Here is a 25,251-nt window from a genome sequence, read left to right as displayed (position 1 = left end):
ATTCCTACATATTTATCAACAAAATGATAAAGAATATTATTTATGAAAAAATATTAAACTATCTAGTGACAGTAGTTTGTTAGGAGTAAAATATTTGGTTGATGCATATTATTCAACACATAATAACATTAATGTTTCTAAAAGAAGAGCTGTGGGTTCCTCAATACAACAGATCTAAAATGTTAATGAGCTTATGTTTATAAATCTGATTAATAAATGGAAAGTTACCTGAGCAATACTGAATTTGAGGACACTGCTCATATATTTTGGAAGGTCCGTAATCATTGTAAAAAATCCCCAGTCATGTCCAATTTGTGCACAAATGAGACCCCAGAGAGGGACAGACATGGCCATTTCTTTCCATGGAGTTGGATGCCGTTCCTAAAACATTGCATGTAGATGTCAAGCAAGCTTCATTCACAAAGTATGCATCTGCTCAATCTTGCATCTATATTTGCATAAACATGTTCTGAATCTTAGAAGTAGGTAAATTGCTTTTAATTCTATTAATAAGTCTTACAGCCAACATGAAAAGGAAAGGTAGCAGTATAAGTGTAACATCACAAGCTGTATGTAATTCTGTCTTGATTTACCTTATCTTTCTCAAGACCACCTATTGCCTTGTCCAGGAATATTGCTTCCTCTTCAGAAATGAAAGGATGAGATGATGGAGAACTGTAGCAGAGGTATTGCCAGGCAATGAACCAAAGCACACTAATGCCACCAAAGACATAGAACACACTCTCCCAGCTTTGTGTCAAATACAGCAGCAATCCACTCAATGAATTTCCTACTACAGTTCCTATTAATGAACCTATGAATACAGAGAAGATACAGTGTTTTTATTTCTTTAAAACTTCAGTATTTCTTAAATCATCCTTTGAATATCTGCTGTAAATGGATATACCTAACAGTAAATGACACTAGAGTTTTAACAGTGAGAGACTGAGGAACAACAAGAAATAAAGGAAAAAATATGGAGATACCAGGTGCGTGTTACAGATATAAAGTCACATCCATATACAATGAGAAAGTGGTATCCATTATGGACACATTACATTTGCACTTGATTCCAGACTATATGTGGACTTCTTCAGATTCATTCACCTTTATCCCCAGTGTGAATCATGGGCAACTCTGCTTCCTGGTGTGTGGTCTCAGTATAATCTATTTTAGTTGCAATCACATTTTTTGAGAATGAAAATACTTTTATGCAAAATTTACAGTCTGATTCTAAGGTTAATGAGCTGACTTTTGACATTGTACAATTTTTTGAGAAGAATGACACAGAGTACTCTTTCTCTTTCTCTTTAGTTTGAGTGTCATATCTTATCAATTATTAGAAAAAGCTGTCACATACCAGAAAAGACAAATGATCCCAAAGTTCCTCTTTCACTTGCTGGGATCCAATGCGCTAACAAGGCATTGATTGCAGGAAATGTTGGCCCCTAAAACAAATATAGCATAATTATATAGTTCCTTGCCAGCTTACTGTCTAACTATAATGTAGCACCTAACTCTTGTATAGTATGCATTCTTTAAAATTTCCTAATTCACAGCAGTTATCCTTCAAAGATCACATATGGAAAAAAACAGATTTTAAATTGCACAGGAAGTACTGCAGCAAACAGGTTATCATACACAGGGTATATAGGCCCACTATCAAGCTTTGCAGAATAACATGCCACATCAAAAGCATAATATTTTGTTGTTTCACCAATCCTCTTACTCACCATTTACGAATGACCATACAGTCAGTCATTGTTCAACATATGCAATATTCCATAGCCAACGCATAGTTAGTAATTGCTCTGCTGTGGAGCCTTCTGTGTGTGGTACCAGTTGGTGTTTACATTGATGTTCTAAATCCAGTGTGAATTATGAAATGATTGAATTAACTGATATGAAAATGTGCTGTGAGGTGAGTGGTAATGAATGGTATTTTTGTCATGACTACAAGCAACAGTTTTCTAATGGGAGACATCCATATCCCTTTATTAATGCCTTCAAGAAACAGGAAGTCTGACACCAGATGGTTCTTGAAACTTTGCAAGCAGGGTCCCACATGATGGTAGATGTTACTCTTCAAGCATCTGTCAGTTTGGATTTTTCAGCATTTCTAAGGTGCTGCACTTCTCTGCTCAGACTTGTCTGTTGGTCATATTGAGCATGGGTTCCACCCATTTGCACAGGATTCCAAGACTTTTCTTTTGCAAGAAATGTCCTTTGTACACTGACTGTGTGCTACAGTGAACCAAAATCCGCCACCCACTTTACTTACAACTGAGTCTATGATCACTGCATTTCATATACCCACAAGTGTTTAAGTCTAATGATGCAGATTTCAATAAATATGAGCTACTCTCAGATGGTGTCTACTTTATTTTTATTTTATTTAAGAGTCAGAACAGTCACTTTTGGTACTGTGTGACTGGTGTCAGTTAGCTATACGTTTATGGCCACAATAAGTTATTTAACATTATTAATTCAATTTATTTATTTATTATATGTGTGGGCCTACATCTACATCTACATCTACATCTACATCTACATGACTACTCTGCAATTCACATTTAAGTGCTTGGCAGAGGGTTCATCGAACCACAATCATACTATCTCTCTACCATTCCACTCCCAAACAGCGTGGGGGAAAAACGAACACCTAAACCTTTCTGTTCGAGCTCTGATTTCTCTTATTTTATTTTGATGATCATTCCTACCTATGTAGGTTGTGCTGCACAAAATATTTTCGCATTCGGACGAGAAAGTTGGTGACTGAAATTTCGTAAATAGATCTTGCCGTGACGAAAAACGTCTTTGCTTTAATGACTTCCATCGCAACTCATGTATCATATCTGCCACACTCTCTCCCCTATTATGTGATAATGCAAAACGAGCTGCGCTTTTTTACACCCTTTCGATGTCCTCCGTCAATCCCACCTGGTAAGGATCCCACACCGCGCAGCAATATTCTAACAGAGGACGAATGAGTGTAGTGTAAGCTGTCTCTTTAGTGGACTTGTTGCATCTTCTAAGTGTCCTAACAATGAAACGCAACCTTTGGCTCACCTTCCCCACAATATTATCTATGTGGTCTTTCCAACTGAAGTTGTTCGTAATTTTAACACCCAGGTACTTAGTTGAATTGACAGCCTTTTACTATTTATCGAGTAATCGAATTCCAACGGATTTCTTTTGGAACTCATGTGGATCACCTCACACTTTTCGTTATTTAGTGTCAACTGCCACCTGCCACACCATACAGCAATCTTTTCTAAATCACTTTGCAACTGATACTGGTCTTCGGATGACCTTACTCGATGGTAAATTACAGTATCATCTGCGAACAACCTAAGAGAACTGCTCAGATTTCACCCAGGTCATTTATATAGATCAGGAACAGCAGAGGTCCCAGGATGCTTCCCTGGGGAACACCTGATATCACTTCAGTTTTACTCGATGATTTGCCATCTATTACTACGAACTGCGACCTTCCTGACAGGAAATCATGAGTCCAGTCGCACAACTGACACCATACCCAATAGGCCCGCAGCTTGATTAGAAGTCACTTGTGAGGAATGGTGTCAAAAGCTTTCCGGAAATCTAGAAATACGGAATCAACTTGAGATCCCCTGTCGATAGCGGCCATTACTTCGTGCGAATAAAGAGCTAGCTGCGTTGCACAAGAACGATGTTTTCTGAAACCATGCTGATTACGTATCAATAGATCATTCCCTTCGAGGTGATTCATAATGTTTAAATGCAGTATATGCTCCAAAACCCTACTGCAAACCGAGATCAATGATATAAGTCTGTAGTTCGATGGATTACTCCTACTACCCTTCTTAAACACTGGTGTGACCTGCGCAATTTTCCAGTCTGTAGGTACAGATCTATCGGTGAGTGAGCGGTTGTATATGATTGCTAAGTAGGGAGCTATTGTATCGGCATAATCTGAAAGGAACCTAATCGGTATACAATCTGGACCTGAAGACTTGCCCGTATCAAGCAATTTGAGTTGCTTCGCAACCCCTAAGGTATCTACTTCTAAGAAACTCATGCTAGCAGCTGTTCGTGTTTCAAATTCTGGAATATTCCATTCATCTTCCCTGGTGAAGGAATTTCAGAAAACTGCGTTCAATAACTCCGCTTTAGCGGCACAGTTGTCAGTAACAGTACCATCGGCACTGCGCAGCAAAGGTATTGACTGCGTCTTGCCGCTTGTGTACTTTACATACGACCAGAATTTCTTTGGATTTTCTACCAAATTTTGAGACAATGTTTTGTTGTGGAACCTATTAAAGGCATCTCGCATCACTAGGTGTTTCAGACTTTCATCCATTATCTGGTGCCTTATTTGCGTAATCTAAGACATCTTTGGTCTATTCAATAAAATTAAAAAATGATATTCTAACTTAACATTTTGTAGCAGTCTCTTTACTGTTGCTGATGTCTGCTCTAGTTTAGAAGCTGCTGGATATATTCAACTGCTGCACAGATCATACATGTTTAAGGAAGCAGCTATTTCATCTGAAAATTCTATGTAGAACCTGAAAGAGATTTCATCAGACCATGGAGCCATGTTCAGTTTTAATGCTTTCTATGCTTTGACAGCCAGACTTACTTCTTTTAGAATCTTTCTACCTACAGCCATATCCTTTATTTTACACCAACTGTGTGGTAGTTGTTTCTTTTGAAGTTTGTTTAGAGAGACTGTAAGCTATGGAGAGTTCCTCCCATCATGGCCTGTTCTACCAGGTACATGTGTGTCCAACACTTGGTCAACTATTATTCTAAAGTCAAGCCACAGTTCCTCTACATTGAACAAATGGCCCATCCTGTCTATTTTTCTAATGAATGACTTACAAAGTATCTGTTATAAACAGTTTTCAGAAAAAGGATGTGGTGTCTTGTCATGTCCATAACTTAGAAAACTATAATGAAACCAATCTGTTGTTGGATGATTAATGTTTCCACCAACAATGATGGGGGCACATATGTATTAGCTAGTGGACATTGTCTCTGAAGTTTGCAGGTACATTTGGAGGCGAGTTTGGTGGTCAATGGAAGCAATCTGTGATGCATCTTCAACTTCTATTTCAGCAGATTTGAGTTTCTTCCCTACTACAATAAGTACAACACTTCCATATCCCATTATTCGTACTTCTGATATACATTTAGATTTATTCCAAAAATCTCATTGCTGTCAATTTAATGCTTTAGTCAGCTTTCTGCGCCTAGTGTTAAGTGAACTCCATTGTCTGGCATATTGTTGCAAATACTTTAATGGTCCCACCTGTTTTGCATTTCTTAGAATCATACACTAATACACCAGTTTCTTCTACAGAGTTAATAATTGCATATGACTCAATGGCCTGGTGAAAGTCTTTCAATTGGTGGCTGCTTCTGTGACTTGCATGTCTCTAACCTACACCAGTTATCCAACTGGGGAAGAGCTCAAATATAATGAGTTATCTGGAACAGAATGGTTATTCAATGTTAACCAGCATGAACTCTGTTGACATTTGTCTTGCAAAGCTCAGCTTGCATTTTTCTGATATGACATCCAGTACGCATTTGGATGTGGGTGAGGTTGCATGTGAATATGTGTACTTTTTGGCAAAGGAAGAGCCAAGGCTCAATAGGTAGTTAATACAGTTGTCTGTTACATGCACCTATGTACCACACATCACTTGGCTTTGTGGGAAGAGGCTTTTCCTTTTTTTTAATGTAAGAGATAAGTATAGGTTACTAGGAGAAGTAATAGTAGATTTTACAACAGAATGGCTATGCACAGAGCATGGCCAGAAAACATAAATAGAAAATGCTGCAATCTTCAATAGCAGAAGTTTCTTGATTGGAAGAAAGCAAATGCAGTTAGCATGAGACAAAAAAGTATACAATTAGCCTAAGAAAATAAAAGTTACTCACTACTTGTGATGAAGGATGTTGTAGTATGCAACAAATCAGACTAAAGTAACAGTTTTTAAGTTTACAGGCACTGTGTGAAGAGAGACACAATGCAAAAGGATGGAGCCTAAGGCAAAAATTATTACCGACAAAAAAATTGATATGTCACAGATAATATTGGATACTGTTGTTGAGATTTACTATGTGTTAAAATATTTTCATGTCAAACAGTATGCACTAACAGTTAAAAAATCTTTCATGAGAAATATTTTGCTGACCTCTCCTAATCCTTCAGCAGCTCTGACAATGATGAGCCATGTGGCTCCACCATATCTGGCTGCTAAAGGAGTGAGCAGTGTGAACACAGCAGTGCACAAGATGCCAAGTCCAAGTGAGTACTTGCCACCAAATTTTTCTGCCAGCATCCCTCCAGGCAGATGGGTGAGAATGTAACCCCAGAAGAAAGAACTCAATATAAGGCCTTGTGTTTCTTCATCCCAATCAAATTCAGCTAATGTACCCTGTAAAATAAGACAAATAAAAATTCTATTTATTATAATATCAATGTTAATTAACTGAAGTATTTTTCTATAAATTCTAAATTTGAATTTACATCCACTATAAAAAAAAGAGACATCAGAGAAGAACACATAATTTTTCTTTGGAAGTTTCTTATATTCCTATTTATTTATTCACTCATTCTTCATTCACAAAACATTTTACACTGATACACTGCAATAAGCTAAAAATAAATACCTCAAATATATATTTACACACAGAATACACAAATACACTTCATTTATTTTAAGGATATGAAGCGATGTTGGTCATGGCTTTTTGATGAAAGCCACACATATGCAGCCAAGTTTATCTGTGAGTAATTCATACCGATCTTTTGAGTTCATCTCTGTTTGCACACAGTTTGTGTTTATGTGTTACAAAGTGCAAGTATTTTTTTTCCTGGGAAGTACACTACTGCTGGCCTCACTTATCTTCAGGAGGCAAAATGTTTGGTACTGCTGACAGCCACATACAAAAGTGATGACACTGTTCTAGCTTTCAGAACTGTTAGTTCCTTCCTTGGGTGGAGAAAAGGACTGTTACGTTGGAGAGGCCACTGAGAGGGACCCACCTGAAGTGAGGCTGAGGGTAATCAAAGATGAATGGCATACACTGAAGATATGCTTACACTGTTCATGATGTGAATGAAAAATACAATGTATTTATTTATATAACAAAGTCCTCACTTTACATGAAAACTGTTCTCCCCAAAAGTAATTCATATTATATAAGAGGCTACCAAAAAATATATAGACTGCTCAAGGAATAAAGGTAACTCATACACAAAAAGGAAAGTATCTGTATGTCAGGAACAGCTCTTACATTGATACTGTACCTCATTACAATGCATTTTAATAATATTGAAGAAAGCAGTCCTGACATCATACCAAATGCAATATGAGAAGAGGATAGCCACATCAGAGAGCAAAATAACGACAATACAGAATGTGGTGAAGAAGAGCAATAAGAGATGGGAAGAGGAGTTTGCTTTAAGAGTGAATAATAAAGTAACAGATGTATGTAATGTAGCAAAACTCTACGAAAAGCACTTTACATAAAGGGCTTTAAGTTCAGTAACTGTTGCCCTGGAACACCTGGGATTATCACGTACTGCTAAATCTTTATAAGAGGCATATGATCCTGAGTACACCTGTGGAAGTAGTGTCCATCATGTAATCTATAAAATTTTGAAGTTTCAGCTACTATGACAAACTACTGTTTTATTTTAATATATTTCAAAGCATCATGGTTGACTCCTGAATCTATCCTAAAGAGTTGTCATATCTTCAAAATAGCACATTATCTGCCTACGAAATGAATGAGGGCAGAAATGCAAGGGCAATCCAGAAAACATTATGTTTTGGTATAAAAAATAACAGTGTAAGAAATAATAATCTTTTATTTATTTAAAAGTGACATTTACATACTAATTTTCAACATAGTCTCAACACAAATTTAGATGCTTATCATAGTCGTGAACAAGCTTTGAAATCCCATTGTCACAAAAATTTGCCACCTGAGACTTCAACCAGTTAGTCACGCCCTACCTTCAGTGACTACATTGTTTCCGAACACTCCACACAGTCACTGATAAAATTCAATTGGTTTGTGGTTTTTTGCGAACAAAAACCTTATTACTGATTGCACTTCACTTCAAAACTTGTGGGATTCTCTACTGCGGCATACACTTAAAACTTTTATTGTGAAATAATGGGAAATGAGATGAACCTCATGGCTGCATGTCTACTGAATAGACAAATGCTTAGACAACAGTATAGCTGCTCTAAGCCCAACCATTGTTGCTGCAGTCAAAAATGTAATCTACTTTCAGGATAGTCGTTATATGATCCTTTGCATTAGTTTTTGTGGCATATTATCACTAGTGAAATATTTCCAATAACTGACCTTCAAATCGGTCTCAAGATCACAGAGTGCACTTACCATTCGTTTTGGTTCATGTGTTGGATAATCTCCAGGACATCGAAGGTCATCTGGATCTTGACCACTAATGTCAGTGGCATTACTGTATGTGATATTACTGTTGTAGCTTTTTGGTGTTTGGTGTGGAAGCACCATCTCTGTTATGGCAACAGAAAGACATATGCGCATTGTATAGGCATTGGCTATGGCCAGGAAGCTCATCACAGCAAGCACATATCGCTGTCTCACACAACCTGTAACAAAAGTGTCTGCATAAGTTTTCTGACAAATTGGGGTTACATCTGATCATGATTTGCATTCAAAATAAACAATCCTACTTCAATAAAAAAGAGGTAACCTGTAAGGGAAGAGGTTTGCATAACACTTTTAGGAACTACATTATGATTCTGTGACTATATTTACTGTAAAAGCTTAAGTGGCAACCTGATATTTGTCTCTATTAGGGTCTCAAAACTGAAAATATCAGTTTTTAAGTGATGCATATGTGGGTATTGAGAAATGTTTTAGTGCTTTTCTCCTTCATTCCTCTCTAGGCAAGACATTATAGAATAAGTACAAATGTATTCAATTCTTAAAAAATATTTTTAACCAAATTCTGGTCTCTCTTGTAGATACTAGACAAATATAATAGCCTCAAACTGAACAAAGTACATGGATAAGCTGAATATTGTGATCAAAATGCTGCTGATGTGTGAACAGTACTATGTCTTTTTAGACAGGTGCATTACACAATTTGGCTAACTGAAAAACAAAAGTTACCCCTCTCTTCTGCTCATAACTATCCAACGATTGCATGTTCATGGCCCAATTCCATGTACATCTTCCACAAAAGACAAAAGAGAGAGAGAGAGAGAGAGAGGGGGGGGGGGAGAGAAATTACAGGAAAATGGAAAGGAGTTTAGCAATAAAATGACTGTAGCCCATTTAGCACTGGTACATTTTGGTGTTTGATATCTATCACTTTGCCACACTGGTCTTTGGTACTGTAACAAATTGTCTGCTTGGGAAGTTGGACAGTTCACACATTAAATTGTCTTGTAAAGTATTTTTTCACACAGAAACATTGTGTATGACAGCATAAATTTTAATAATAGGAGGCTATTAGCCACATTAAAATATAGTGATGTGTTTTCAGAATACATATTATTAAATAAGAAACCACTTTGTGACAATAAGAAGCAAAATCAAACTTCACTGAAGTACATACATGTAGAACTTTAACACGAAAAAGAGCATAGAATCCAACATAAAGCAGGAATAGGAACAACAAGCAAACACTTGGAAAGAATGCCATAGAAAGAGTTACACATTTCAAATATATAGGTGAAATCCACTAACTTACAAGAGGAGAAAAGATCTCAGGCAAGACACAGAATATACAAAACAATAAATGCATGTCCATTGACACAAAGCTTAAACAGTACAACACAGTAATAAAACATGAAACACTATATGCAAGTGAGACACTAACACTTCATATAAAAACGACATGGAAAGCATACTGATTTAGAATGCAAAGTCATGAGAAAAATTCTAGGCCCCAAGCTGACAGAAGGGGGATGTAGCTTCTACTTCAGGAAAACTGTAGAGAAGAAGTCAATCAAGTTGCAGTCATCAGGAAAAGAATGTTAACGTTCTACAGGCACATCCCCAGACTATCTCCAACAAGACTCAGCAACAGAATAGTGACACACATACAAGAGGTCAAGTCAACAGCACCATGGATCATACAAGTCAAATTTGGTCTAGAAAAAGCACAAATTGATCCAACAGAAAGTGAAGACAGAAACATATGCTGAGACAAAATATACAAGTGAGTCAGAGAATGAAGTCCCAAAGAAATCATGGACAAAGTTAAGACAGAAAGAGACTCCATGAAGAATAAAATGAGAGAATCACGCAAGATCAAAAATAATGCTCAAACAAGACAGATTGCTTTGCATTAGGTCTCGACACCACCTCCAACGGGACCGTGCTTAGTTAAGTGCTGTGGTGTTCAAAACAATTTTAGGATTGATGACAAATGTACTGAGATATTTTGTGTACTTGAAGCAACATTGTACCCTATCCTTGTATAAAGATTTGCATGCTTATAATACTAGAAACAGGAGTGATTATCAAAAGCAAAAGACTGAAACTAATGAGTAATGATCCTACAGAAGTAAGGTGTATTTCTTACAATAAGCTTCCACAAGATATAAAGAGTATAAAAGCATTATCAGCATTTATCCAAGTGGCCCAGAACTGAGCCTTAGGGCACTCCACATGTGATGGTAGCCCATTCTGAAGATAATGGGACTCCATTTTCACTATCCTCTACAACTTTCTATTTCCTGTTTGACAGGTACGAGTCAAGCCATCTCCCTGATGAACCACTTATACCGACATGTACAGCTTTTTGTAAAAGAATCTGGTGAGTGACACAGTCAAATGCTTTTGTTAGGTCACATAAAATCCCAATCACCTTTAGTATTTTGTTGATAGATTCCAAGACTTTGCCAGCAAATGCAAATATTGCATCTTCTGTTGACAAACATTTCTGAAATCCAAACTGACTTTCAATGAGGATATTTTGATCGCCGGGCGGGGTGGCCAAGTGGTTCTAGGCGCTACAGTCTGGAACCAGGCGACCACTACGGTTGCAGGATCAAATCCTGCCTCGGGCATGTGTGATCTCCTTAGGTTAGTTAGGTTTAAGTAGTTCTAAGTTCTAGGGGACTGATGACCTCAGAAGTTAAGTCCCAAAGTGCTCAGAGCCATTTGAACCATAGTTTGATCCCTGAGATGCTTAACTATCCTGGCATACATTAGTTTCTCTAAAACCTTTCAAAAACTTGTCGGTAGTGATATTGGCCAATAGCAGCATCCATCTTATCTCCTTTCTTATACAGTGGTTTTACATCTGCGTACTTAAGCCTCTCAGGAACTATTCCTTGTTTAAGTGATGCATCAAAAATGTGGCAAAGGATTTTACTTACATGGCTGCAGCAGTATTTTAATAATTTGTTAGAAATATTGCCAACCCCGGTAGAGTTTTTACTTTTCAGAGATTTAATAACTCTTTATATTTCTTGAACAGTGACTGTTGTTACCTTCATGTGTTGTACTGGCTTTCAAAAGATTGATGGTTCAGTTCATGGAACCTTGTAAACCTATTTTTTTCTGTTACTGTTAAAAATGTGTGTTTAATGTGTCTGCAGCTATTTTTTGATTGCTCACAAGATGACCCTCACTTCTTATTTGGATATTTTCACTACAAAGTGCATTTTTCCTTGTTTCCTTCTTTACAAAATTCCTAATAGTTTTTACTGTATTGCTCGAGTAATCAATTTCTGTCTTCAAGCATGTTTTTTGCTGCTTGTAGGGTCTTATTCAGAACTCTGTTACAGAGTTTATAGTGCATACTCCTACTGGGATCATTTGATGTCTTGGTTGCTTGAAAGTATCTTGTGTAATTATCTGCAAATAATCCATTTCTCTATACAATGTCACCTGGTAGTGAAGCATTGTTATTAGTATATGTTCATTTTGTTATGGACCAAGAATTTCATGAAGAGCTCCCCATCTGAGAACTGTCTCAACATACATTAAAATTAATTAATATCTAATGTTTTGAAAGATTATTTCATAAAAAAAGCCTCCCCTTTATCAAATGTAATATCAGGGGCAGCAGATGAGTACCTGTCATGTTTGGGCGCTATCATGGATGTATAAACAATTTAAAACAAACTGAACCCAAGGTGTTTGCAGCACACTGCTCCATCCCTCAGCAACATTTACTTGCTAAAAATATGAGTTGTAGACTGCAGCAATCTCTTCAATTTGTGATTAAGACAGCAAACAAAATCCAAAGCAATGCATTGAATTCTAGGTTATCTGCACACTTCGGTGAAGTAAATCGACTCCATAATGGATTATATTATATAACGAGAACTTTGATTGATTACTTCTTCATGCTGAAGTATGCTATCAAAAATTTTAGGTTTCACAAGATTTTTCTCACATTTTGAGACAGTTTTAGAGTTAGTTTCTGGGTGCTAAGATCAAATTTTAAAAGAAAACTTTATCAATTGGAGACCAGGCATTGCTTATAATTTAACAGATTTTCTTACTAAATTTAATGTGGTTACAAGGTGATCATCTAAAGTTGATAAAAATAAAGTTTATCATTTCAGCTTTTCTTACCAGAATTACACTAATGAAAAGGAACATTTGATGGCATGAACCTTCCCAGTTTCCACATTTGTCACTGTCAATCTTGCAGTATGATGACATTTCAGCATATGCACAACTTTTAAAAGTCCTTCATACACACTTATTTTTTATTTATTCTCCACAGATAAATACAAGATTGTTTTGGATTGTGGACATATTTTAGATTTCCTCTCATAACTTTGAGGTAACATTTACAAACAATAACAATAAAAAACATATAGCTTGTTTACTGGTACATATAAATACTATTTATACAAATGAGAATACTGGTATTCTGCACCTCTGAAAGAAATTCATTTATCAGTAAGAAACTCCTTCAAGGCTATTTCAAACCAGCTACCATTTGACTTTTTAAAGTTCATTATAAAACTTCATCCCATATGGTAGGGACTGTTGTCTGCACATTTTGTGTCTTGTCTTTCCAGATGATATTCATAGTCTCTCTCTCTCTCTCTCTCTCTCTCTCTCTCTCTCTCTCTCCCAGTATTGTTAAAGTGCACATTACACTACTGTAGTGCTTGTATTTGAAAATTCAATTGAACAGTTTTATAAACATGTATCAGTGGCAGTGCTAGTAGATTCTTACTCTTGAAAATTCCAAGCATACACATGACCCATAATGCCATTTTTTAATGGATAAATACCCTATTTACATGCTTGGCAGCAGCACATCCTCATACTTCAATTCCATATGTGAGTTATCGACATACTAAAGCATAGCAGATAATACTTTGCTCATACTGAAGAACTTGTGACAATGTCCTCATTGCATAAATTGATTTTCTTAATTTTTGGCATGAGAAATCAATAAGATGCCCAGAAGAGAGATGCCAGTCTAATGTTTTGCCCAGGAAACCCATTTTATCATTCAATTTTATTTCTATACCATCATCAGAAACAACACTCTATTGCACATTATCTGGTTTCTGGTGTATTTGGAAGTCCATCAGACTTGTTTTACTGCATGAGTAATTGTTTTGGAATTATTTTTTCAATCCAGATAAGACACAAGAACAGTTTTGGGCCAGATCATTCACAATGGGTCCCCAGTTAACAACTGTTTTATCACCTGCAAAGTTAAATATTGTACTGTTGTGTTCAGTCAGCAGATCATTAATTTATAATATGAAAATAAAGACCTCAGAACAGACCTCACTTGACTATAATTGGATGATGCTGTACTTTTATTAATCAATCAATAAATCTCTTTATTCATCCGTTAACAATTACATTGTATGGACGTAGTTAATTACAATCTAGTTTCTTATCCTTAATTTGTTTCGAAAACTTGGATAATAAATACAAATATTTTATATCACTTTTTATAAATTTTGCCCACTTTTTGTATGACCTTTTTGTTATGACATCTGTTGTAACTAGATTTGGCAATAGTGAAGAAACGGGTGTCACAATAACTGATCAGGATAAGCACAAATGAAGAACTTACGGTACAATTTAGAAAGTTATATCAGCAGTTCTTGTTTCAGAAAGGCATACCTGTTACTTATATTGTATTATGAGCTTTCAGGAGAAGTTTATGATAAATTTTTTATCTTCATAACTCTTGGAAAGGGGTTTCAGTGCCATTGCCAATCTTCTTACAAGAAAACAGAAATAGACTGTGAATCACTGATCGAGGAGGTTTAAAGTTATACCTAACTAAATTGAGGCCAAATTTTTGCTAATAAAGCAATAGGCACAACTCCCCTCGCTCTGCAAAATGAAATGTGCCTATGTATTAATTTTATTATATTTTCATTTTGTGTCATTTAAATAAGTGTACAAAATTTGCCTTTTTTTGCTTTCCACTCTGTACTTCAACAGTTAACCCTCTGGCAGGTGTGCCTACTATTGTCACATGAGCAGGTGTGCATTGTAAAATTTGCAACATGGTTTTTTGTCACTAAAAACAAATCTGTCTTAAACAAAGTATTACATTTATTGAACAAAGCAGTTCATATTTACTATCTTCAACATTTATAACAAAAGATTTTACTCTTCTAGTTCTTTAAATAACAAGTTAGCCAGTTTTTCTGACATATGTTCAGTTTCATAACACCTTTCACAGACAATTTGTTTGCCAATTAATTCTGGCAATGTTCAGAATAATGAAAAAGTAGGCAATGACCATCTCCTTGTAGTTCTTTGAAATGGTGTATCAGGCACACAGTTTAGCTACAATGTCAACTCCACCTTTTCTCATGTTGTACTCAATTATGATTTCAGATTTGTGTGTTTCTTCATCCACTGTTGCCATGTCATGCACAGCAGACAAAAGTATGATAGCACAGTTGTTACAAGGAAATATGAAACCTGGACATTGCACTTCCAATTTTTTTTATTTTGTCTGTTCTTCGTCATTGTACCAATGCAAGTGATAGCCTTCTGCAGCAAATATTCGGAAAGGAGGTAGCCTGTGTACAAGTTGTCAGTTGTAAGGTTCCTGTCAGAATTTTCTGTAGGCACCACTCAGGAGCATTACTTACCCGATATTGTCCAAAGTAGAAATTTATTGTAACTCATTGCAGTCCTAAGCAGTAGCATTCCTGTTCCACCTGCTGCCCAGAGTTCCAGTACATTAGCATGATGGCATTTTCTTCTTCTTCTTCTTCTTCTTAAAAAAAAAATCCGAAGACAGCCATTATTTCGTCACTTTATTACCTCTTTTGCGCGAGAACTGATGTGTGTCTCGGTCAATTAATTTCAATAAAGCACTAACTCCATCAGTTATACCCATCACCTTTCTCTTCGGATCTGGTGGAATTTCTACAATGTTTTTTCAGTTGGTTTTGATGTTTTAACACACTCGCTTTTACACCAACGTGAAACTTTGTCTTTTCAATAAAGAACACTCGTACATCTGCTGTCTCTTCGGGATTATCACTATTACTATCCTCACCTTCAAGTTCAGATTCGCATCGACCATCTCTTCATAATTATGCTGTACAGATGTAGGTGATATTTTAATTTTAACTACTGACGACGCCTTTGGCGCGATTGTTTTATGCATCTCCACTGCAGGATGTGATTTTAGAACGTGATTAAAAGTTTTTGTGCTTGTAATACTTTGGTAATTATGTGGAAACCGTGATCAAGGATTTCAATAAATTTTTCTCCTGCAACTGTTCAACTGTTTGGCTGTTATCATACAGTGAAAACAAAATTAGTTCAGTAGGCCTATATGGCTTTCGGGTCTGGCGTTGGATCAAGCTTTATGCATCTCATGTCAACTTACACACAATCTGATGAGAAATACAAATATACACAGCAATTACGATAAGCGACATTAACAATCACCCTCCATTTGAACTCAACAATGAACCAAACACTACGATAGCAATATTACTGCTGGATTGTAGTTGAAACCATTCATTAAAACAGCGTATTCCCCTTGTCACACCATCGAGGTCCTACAATACGGTAACGAAGTTGCAACAAGAACTCTCATTAGTGATCACCAGCAAGCGATGTAGGCGGCATCTGCATGAACCAAGCGTCCTGTTGGCACAAACAACCGACGTCTGTTCTGTAGACGTTTCCTTAATGATGTTACTTGGACGAGATGACTGTAGCAACAGCGTGCGTTTACAGTCGCGGGCTAAGAGAAAAACATTTTTTTGTTCTTCTTCTTCTTGGCAGAAGATAAGGAACACTAGGGATAGGAAAATCCACGTACCTCCCCCCAGTTAATTCTTAAATTGTCTTTCATTCTAGTCTTTTTAATCAGTTTTTGCAGCCCTTGTGTGTCTGCGCCAATGGCTTCGTGACGCCTTCGGTGTGAACTTAGCTACATGCACAAAATGCAAGGAAGCACTAGTATACGATTCTGTTGAGGTGCGCAACATTTATTGCTTCTAGTGATTATTGGGCTTCATGACTTTTTTTTTCCTTCTATTGATTTGACATTTTATCATTCTATTGATTCGATAATCTGGTGTTAACTCGTCCACACCTATCCTTTGTGCAGAGATTCCTCCTCTGCGTGTAAAATACACAGAAAACTATCTGAATAAGAAGTCTGGCACCTAAAAGGAGAATGATTTAGAGACGCATGAAATTAACTGATAAATAAATAAATGTCGTGTGACTTGGGCCTCCCGCCGGGTAGACCATTCGCCGGGTGCAAGTCTTTCGATTTGACGCCACTACGGCGACGTGAGCAAAAAAAAGGCTGGTAACGCTAAGCTTCGACCAAGTGAGACGACTTCAGAATCATCCTTGAGTTGGCACTGTATGAAGTCCTCACGTCGCAGCGGACGACATTGTTGAACAGCCAAGGATGTCGTCGTCGTGGGCTACGGTTTGCGGTGAACATGAGGACGCGCGGCAACTGCAAGGGCGCCTGCTGCAGCCGTGAACGACAGAGAACAATGCGACAGCGGCCTCGCGCAGACCGAGACCCAGCTACGTAAACAATCAAGCGCCAGGTAGACAAAGGGGCCTGCCGTGGTCCAGTCACAACTGCTTTTTAAGCAGATCAGACAATTGTCTCTTAAGGAGCGGTTCAATAACTACACTCGTATGACGAACCACTTTTACAGCAACACGTTTGTAATTTTTGCAGTCATAATTTATAGAATTAACTACAATTGAAGTCAATAGCTTCTCTGAGTTAAGCACTTTCGCAGAAATTATTAGTGAAACGTGAAACACAGAGGAGGTAAGATACGACAAGTTAAAAAAAAATAGGGTCGTCTGCATCGCCGAAAAAATTGTTCAAATGGCTCTGAGCACCATGGGACTTAACATCTGAGGTCATCAGTCCCCTAGAACTTAGAACTACTTAAACCTAACTAAGCTAAGGACATCACACACACCCATGCCCGAGGCAGGATTAGAACCTGCGACCGTAGCACTCGTGCAGTTCCAGACTAAAGCGCCTAGAACCGCTCGGTCACAGCGGCCGGCTTGCATCGCCGAAAGGACGCACATGGGGCGCAGTATGTGTCATAATATGTTCAAAGCCGCGCGGGATTAGCCGGGCGGTCAGGGGCGCTGCAGTCATGGACTGTGCGGCTGGTCCCGGCGGAGGTTCGAGTCCTCCCTCGGGCATGGGTGTGTGTGTTTGTTCTTATGATAATTTAGGTTAAGTAGTGTGTAAGCTTAGGGACTGATGACCTTATCAATTAAGTCCCATAAGATTTCACACACATTTGAACATTTTTTTTGAACATGTTCAAAAATTGGTTGGTTGGCTGATTCGGAGGAGGGAACCACACAATGAAGTCATCGGTCCCATCGGATTAGGGAAGAATGGGAAAGGAAGTCGGCCGTTCCCTCTCAAAGGAACCATCCTGGCATTTGCCAGAAACGATTTAGGGAAATCACGGAAAACCTAAATCAGGATGGCCGGAAGCGAGTTAAAACTGTCGTCCTCTCGAACGCGAGTCCAGTGTGATAACCACTGCGCCACCTCGCACGGTGTTCAAAGATTTGGAGGTCGGTATCCCTATGTAACATTATGCCTCTCCACAACATAACGTCTGGACCACCAAAGCGATAATGCATGTCAATGCTGGGAGTAACCTCATGTGGCGAGAGGTAAATCACCCACGAACATAGCAGAATTTGATCGTCTTGTTGGTCCAAGTGTTGTGGGGAGGCATAATTTTGTGTGGACGCACTAGAATCCGAATCTCTGAACACGAAACATTCACCAGTCAACGCTATTGTGACACTGTACTTCCTCCTGTGCGTGGTTTCAGGGCTGCATTCACACCTTACTTCATTTTTATGGATGACAATGGGCGACCGCATCGAGCAGTGCACTTGGAGAAACACTTGGAACGATGGCGAATAGGCTGATTTGTAGGATGTGTTGAGGAACGTATTGCAGCACAAACGATCATCAAGCAGTTGTCAATCGTCCTGGTGAAAAAAATGTAACGCCCAGCTACAAATATAGCACTATTCTCATCCATCATCTATCAGAGATCATTGGAATAGCGAAAAGTTCCACGGGACTGGAAGAAGGCCCAGGTCATAGCAATCTATAAAAAGGGTAGAAAATCGGATGCAAACAATTACGGGCCAATTTCACTGACATCGATTTGTTGTAGAATCATGGAACATATTTTGTGTTCAGACATAATGACCTTTCTAGACTCTGAGAAGCTCATCTGTAGAAACCAGCACGGTTTTAGAAAGAGCGGTCATGCGAGACAGAGCTGGCCCTCTTCGTGCATGATATTCAACAGGCTCTAGATACCGGCTCCCAGGTTGATGCCGTGCTTCTCGACTTTCGACAGGCGTTGGACTCAGTTCCGCACTGTAGCTTGCTCCAAAAAGTGCGCGCTTACGGTCTATCCGATGTCATATGCGGTTGGATAGAAAGTTTTCTAACAGACAGAGAGCAATATTACGTCCTCAATGGGGTGACTTCAACAGAAACAAGCGTAACTTCAGGTATGTCACAGGGCAGCGTAATAGGTCCGCTGCTTTTTACGATTTACATAAACGGCCTGGTTGATGGTATTGACAGCGGCATTAGACTGTTTGCCGACGATGCTGTAGTCTACAGGAAAGCAGTATCACATGAAAGTTGTGAACAAATCAATGAGGATTTGCAGAAAATAAATGCGTGGTGTAATGACTGGCAGTTATCTCTCAATATTAGTAAGTGTAACCTACTGCGTCTAACAAGGCGAAAATCCCCATTAATGTACGATTACAAAATAAATGCCCAGTCTTTGGACATCCGTCAAGTATCTGGGTGTGACTATTCGAAACGATCTCAAATGGAATGATCAGATTACCCAAGTAACGGGCAAGGCGAACTCTAGATTGCGTTTTATTGGTAGAATCCTGAAGCGATGCAGTCCTTCAACAAAGAAAATTGCTTACAATACGTTAGTTCAAAAAAATTGTTCAAATGGCTCTGAGCACTATGGGACTTAACATCTGAGGTCATCAGTCACCTAGAACTTAGAACTACTTAAAACTAACTAATCTAAGGACATCACACACATCCATGCCCGAGGCAGGATTCGAGCCTGCGACCGTAGCGGTCGTACGTTAGTTCGTCCACTCTTAGAGTAGCCTATTGTTCGTCTGTTTGGGACCCTAACCGGTTGGGTGTGGTTCAAGAGATTGAGAAGGTCCAAAGAAGAGCGGCAAGATTCGTGACTGGTACATTTAGCCATCGCGAGAGCGTTACAAATCTCATAGAAAGTTTGAAGTGGGACACACTTGCAGATAGACGACGCGCTAAACGGAAGGGGCTGCTCACTAAATTCAGAAATCGGATCTTCGCCGAGGATGTGGAGCATATATTATTATCACAAACTTTCAAATCGCGCAATGATCACCATTCAAAGATAAGGGAAATTAGAGCTCATACTGAGGCATTCAGACAGTCAGACTGGGGGAGAAGATATGACGTTGGCACTATTTGTGCCCTCCACCACACACCGCTTGGTGGCTAGCGGAGTATATACGTAGATGTAGATGTCCTCTCCAACCTTTAGTCAGCATGGGAGCACGTTGCACAGCAGGCATTGCCGTCAGTGGTGATTACACATCCTATTAAGAACCATGTCCCGCTTTTTTAAGGTTCAGCGGACCATCAGGAATCGCTGTGACTTCAGAGTAATTGTTGTCTCTGAATAAAAGTGTCTCTTCTGTTCGCCTCACGACGTACTTCATTCAGTTACTTTCTGTGCTACGCTGTAACAGTTCTTTCTGTGCATGGTCGAGGTTCCATCGAACTACGTTACTTTTGTCTTTGACTTTTGTACACCATTCTACAGCGTGTTGTTGTTGTGGTCTTCAGTCCTGAGACTGGTTTGATGAAGCTCTCCATGCTACTCTATCCCGTGCAAGCTGCTTCATCTCCCAGTACGTACTGCAGCCTACATCCTTCTGAATCTGCTTAGTGTATTCATCTCTTGGTCTCCTTCTACGGTTTCTACCCTCCACGCTACCCTCCAATACTAAATTGGTGATCCCTTGATGCCTCATAACATGTCCTACCAACCGGTCCCTTCTTCTAGTCAAGTTGTGCCACAGACTCCTCTTCTCCCCAATTCTATTCAATACCTCCTCATTAGTTATGTGATCTACCCATCTAATCTTCAGCATTCTCCTGTAGCACCATGTTTCGAAAACTTCTATTTTCTTCTTGTCCATATTATTTATCGCCCATGTTTCACTTCCCTACATGGCTACACTCCATACAAATGCTTTCAGAAACGACTTCCTGACACTTAAATCTACACTCGATGTTATCAAATTTCTCTTCTTCAGAAACGCTTTTCTTGCCATTGCCAGTCTACATTTTATATCCTCTTTACTTCGACCATCATCAGTTATTTTGCTCCCCAAATAGTAGAACTTCTTTACTACTTTAAGTGTCTCATTTCCTAATCTAATTCCCTCAGCATCACCTGACTTAATTCGACTACATTCCGTTATCCTCGTTTTGCTTTAGTTGATGTCCATCTTATATCCTCCTTTCAAGACACTGTCCATTACGTTTAACTGCTCTTCCAAGTCCTTTGATGTCTCTGACAGAGAATTACAATGTCATCGGTGAACCTCAAAATGTTTATTTCTTCTCCATGGATTTTAATACCTACTCCGAATTTTTCTTTTGTTTCCTTTACTGCTTGCACAATATACAGATTGAATAACATCGGGGAGAGGCTACAACCCTGTCTCACTCCCTTCCCAACTACTGCTTCCCTTTCATGTCCCTCGACTCTTATAACTTCAATCTGGTTTCTGTACAAATTGTAAACAGCCTTTCGCTACCTGTATTTCACCCCTGCCACCTTCAGAATTTGAAAGAGAGTATTCCAGTCAACATTGTCAAAAGCTTTCTCTAAGTCTAAAATGATAGAAACGTAGTTTTGCCTTTTCTTAATCTAGCTTCTAAGATAAGTCGTAGGGTCAGTATTACCTCACGTGGTCCAATACCTCTACGGAATCCAAACTGATCTTCCCCGAGGTCGGTTTCTACCAGTTTTCCCATTCGTCTGTAAAGAATTCGTGTTAGTATTTTGCAGCCGTGACTTATTAAACAGATAGTTCGGTAATTTTCATATCTGTCAACACCTGCTTTCTTTGGGATTGGAATTATTATATTCTTCTTGAAGTCTGGGGGTATTTCGCCTGTCTCATACATTTTGCTCACCAGATGGTAGAGTTTTGTCAGGACTGGCTCTCCCAATGCTGTCAGTAGTTCTAACGGAATGTTATCTACTCCCGGGGCCTTGTTTCGACTTAGGTCTTTCAGTGCTCTGTCTAACTCTTCACGCAATATAGCATTCTACAGCATATCATGAAGATAATGTGTTTTTAGGTCTTTTGGTCACTTTTCTATGGCCCATGAGCAGTACCAGAGCTATTATTTTGAAATTAAGATTATGCATAGCTTTTTAATCACTTCTGACGTTTATACAGGCTTTAAAGTACCTAAGACAGTGAAATAATATGCAGTATATTATGTTTTTAGCACGAGATACTTTTTAGATCTAAGACAGAAACGCAAAAAATTACGATTCAGACACTTTACTCTGTCATCGGTCCATACTATTTTGACTCGGATTGACTTTTAAGCTTAAATTATTTACACCCCCAAGGGATAGTAGATCCTAGTATGTAATATAAATTTAAGCTTGATACTTATACCAGTTCCTGATAAAACGGTGTCCTAAAAGCTGGACAGACAGATGGAAAACAAAGTGATCCAATAAGCGTTACGTTTTTTACAGACTGAGGTTCTGGATCCTAAAAATGAATCATCGCAGACCGAAGAAATAATAGCTGCTTCAAAACAATCACAAGAGAAAGGTCAAATGAGAAAGAAACGTTGTACAGAGTCTAAGACCATGCAGCAAAGGTAGGGGAAGGTGTGTAACTGTAAAGGGCCTATGTTTATCCTTCACGAGATCCGAGCACAACTAGTGGTTTTGAGATGCCTGCCTAGTTTTTAATACTTTTCTTTATTGTGGAGGAGGTAGGGAGTACGTACACGAATAGAATCGTAATTTTCGTACGGGCAGAGAAATCCAGTAATTACAGAGTAGAGTAGGCTGTTGTCAACGGAACTGCCCACTCTCTTCCGAGAAGAGTTGCGCGCTTGCTGAATCGTAATGCTTAAGACGCGATTACAGGCATCGCTCGACCCTGAATTGCTCTAATGACTCCAAAGAAATTACTGTACTTGCCGAAAATTAGAGGCAACGGTACACACAATTACTGGAACCGGTTCCAACTGAGCTGTTGCAGAAGTCTTCAGGACTCCTTGTCCCAGTCGAGGCTTTGGTTTAATGTCTGTCTTCGATGTTGTTCTCGACGTATTCGAGGAACCTAATGCTATGATTTGGCAGAATGCTAAGAAGTTTACAACTTACACGGTCCTTTCTCGATAATTCGAAATTCACGGGACCAAACAAACAGTCCGAATAATTGGGAGTTAGTTTTAACTAAAATTCGACTGATCGATGCAGAATCGGAATTCCGATGGACTTGGGCAGTACTAGCAGGACAGTGCGACACCTCACACGTCCAGAATTGCGACAGAGTGGCTCGAGGAACACTTTTCTTAGTTTTAACACTTCCGCTGGCCAGAAAACTCCCCATAAACGAACATTGTTGAGCATGTCTGGGGTGCCTTGCAACGTGCTGTTCAGAAGAGATCTCCACCCGTTCGTACTCTTATGGATCTGTGAATAGCCCCGCAGTGTCTGTTCCCTACAGAACTACTTCAGACGTTAGTCGAGTCCATGCCACGTCGTGTTGCAGCACTTCTGTGTGCTCGCGGGAGCCCTACACGGTATTAGGCAGATGTACCAGTTTCTTTGGCTCTTCAGTGTAAGTTCACACCGGGTGGCGTAATACTTGACAAATCTCACACTTCGGCGTCTCAACAGATAGTAAAACCGAACCAGCAGCAGTTAGGGAGTAGGGAATTTTACTGTAGGAGCAATGCTCAATGAGCTTCACTTTTTCCTTTTTAAAATCCAGATTCAGACTTGCATTTGCTGATGACTTGATTTCAGCTGTAGTTTGTTCAATGAATTTCATCAGATTCATTTAGTTGCTTTCCACAGTCAATCACAGGTGCCTACTTTATAGTCAGATAGCGTTTTTGAGTGTTTAATTTACCTTGAAGTCAGATTGCACTTTGAGAAACTTTAACTTTTCAATGTTAGACTGCATATCAGAAGCTATTAATTCTAATTTAAGGTGAAATTACGTATTAGGTGCCCCGACCCTTGCTTCAAGCACGTTTGAATACTTTGGTAGTACGATTTTACTTCATTACCTTCTTCAATGCAAATAATGAATAAATTACATTACATACCAATTTTAGAAACATTCTCCCCATTCATTTACCTACAAATCCTCCTATAATCACTCGATACGATACCTACTGTAAAGTACTGATATGAATAAAAGGATCAATTAAAATATGGCGTGAAAAAACATCGATGTCGAGATGAGAACACTCGACAGTAACAAGTATCGATACTTTTACCGTGTCCCTGGATACGTAATCAAGCTAGTTCTCCTTAAGGCCGCGTTTACATTTCGCTTTGTCGGGTAACAGATGTAAAGGCTTACTGTTTCCATTATCTTCTCCTCAGACTGGAAATAAATAAAAAATGGAGCTGCCGGTTACTTGGACGTGTGATAGCGTAACAGACTCAATAGTGAGGCTGGGTAACCACAGCGAACGACCACAGCTGACGGAGTTCACAGGGGGAGGCCACGACGCTGGGATCACAGATTTTCTTCTAACTTTGTACACTTTCAGTAGGCCATTAAAACAACATAATGGGCAAGTAGTAAGATGCGCTATCTGGAAATTCCGTGAAAATCCCAAGAGAAGTTTTAAGCATCTATCAAGTTCACTGAGGCTTTTTGCAGATGATGCTGTGGTGTATCTAGAGGTTGTAACAATGGAAAATTGTACTGAAATGCAGGAGGATCTGCAGCGAATTGACGCATGGTGCAGGGAATGGCAATTGAATCTCAATATAGACAAGTGTAATGTGCTGCGAATACACAGAAAGATAGATCCTTTATCATTTAGCTACAAAATAGCAGGTCAGCAACTGGAAGCGGTTAATACCATAAATTATCTGGGAGTACGCATTAGGAGTGATTTAAAATGGAATGATCATATAATGTTGATCGTCGGTAAAGCAGATGCCAGACTGAGATTCATTGGAAGAATCCTAAGGAAATGCAATCCGAAAACAAAGGAAGTAGGTTACAGTACGCTTGTTCGCCCACTGCTTGAATACTGCTCACCAGTGTGGGATCCGTACCAGATAGGGTTGATAGAAGATATAGAGAAGATCCAACGGAGAGCAGCGCGCTTCGTTACAGGATCATTTAGTAATCGCGAAAGCGTTACGGAGATGATAGATAAACTCCAGTGGAAGACTCTGCAGGAGAGACGCTCAGTAGCTCGGTACGGGCTTTTGTCAAAGTTTCGAGAACATACCTTCACCGAAGAGTCAAGCAGTATATTGCTCCCTCCTACGTATATCTCGCAAAGAGACCATGAGGATAAAATCAGAGAGATTAGAGCCCACACAGAGGGATACCGACAATCCTTCTTTCCACGAACAATACGAGACTGGAATAGAAGGGAGAACCGATAGAGGTACT

The 25,251-nt window shown here is 38.9% G+C and overlaps 1 protein-coding gene across 1 annotated transcript in view; it reads right to left on the bottom strand.

Annotated features, from left to right (window-relative positions):
- The window catches only part of LOC126092029 (putative inorganic phosphate cotransporter), a 202,254-nt gene that overhangs the window by 37,175 nt on the left and 139,828 nt on the right, over positions 1–25,251 (bottom strand). The window contains exons 2-6 of the mRNA XM_049907425.1: positions 8,413–8,645; positions 6,189–6,431; positions 1,361–1,448; positions 594–814; positions 229–381 (exon numbers count right to left, since the gene is read on the bottom strand). Of these exons, the coding sequence (XP_049763382.1) occupies positions 229–381; positions 594–814; positions 1,361–1,448; positions 6,189–6,431; positions 8,413–8,645 (938 nt within the window). The remainder of the gene's footprint in view (positions 1–228; positions 382–593; positions 815–1,360; positions 1,449–6,188; positions 6,432–8,412; positions 8,646–25,251) is intronic.

This window comes from Schistocerca cancellata, chromosome 7, assembly GCF_023864275.1.
Source record: "Schistocerca cancellata isolate TAMUIC-IGC-003103 chromosome 7, iqSchCanc2.1, whole genome shotgun sequence".
Lineage (NCBI taxonomy): Eukaryota > Metazoa > Arthropoda > Insecta > Orthoptera > Acrididae > Schistocerca > Schistocerca cancellata.
The sequence above is the reverse complement of the archived record's forward strand: the minus strand, read 5'-3'. Positions and strand labels throughout refer to the sequence as shown.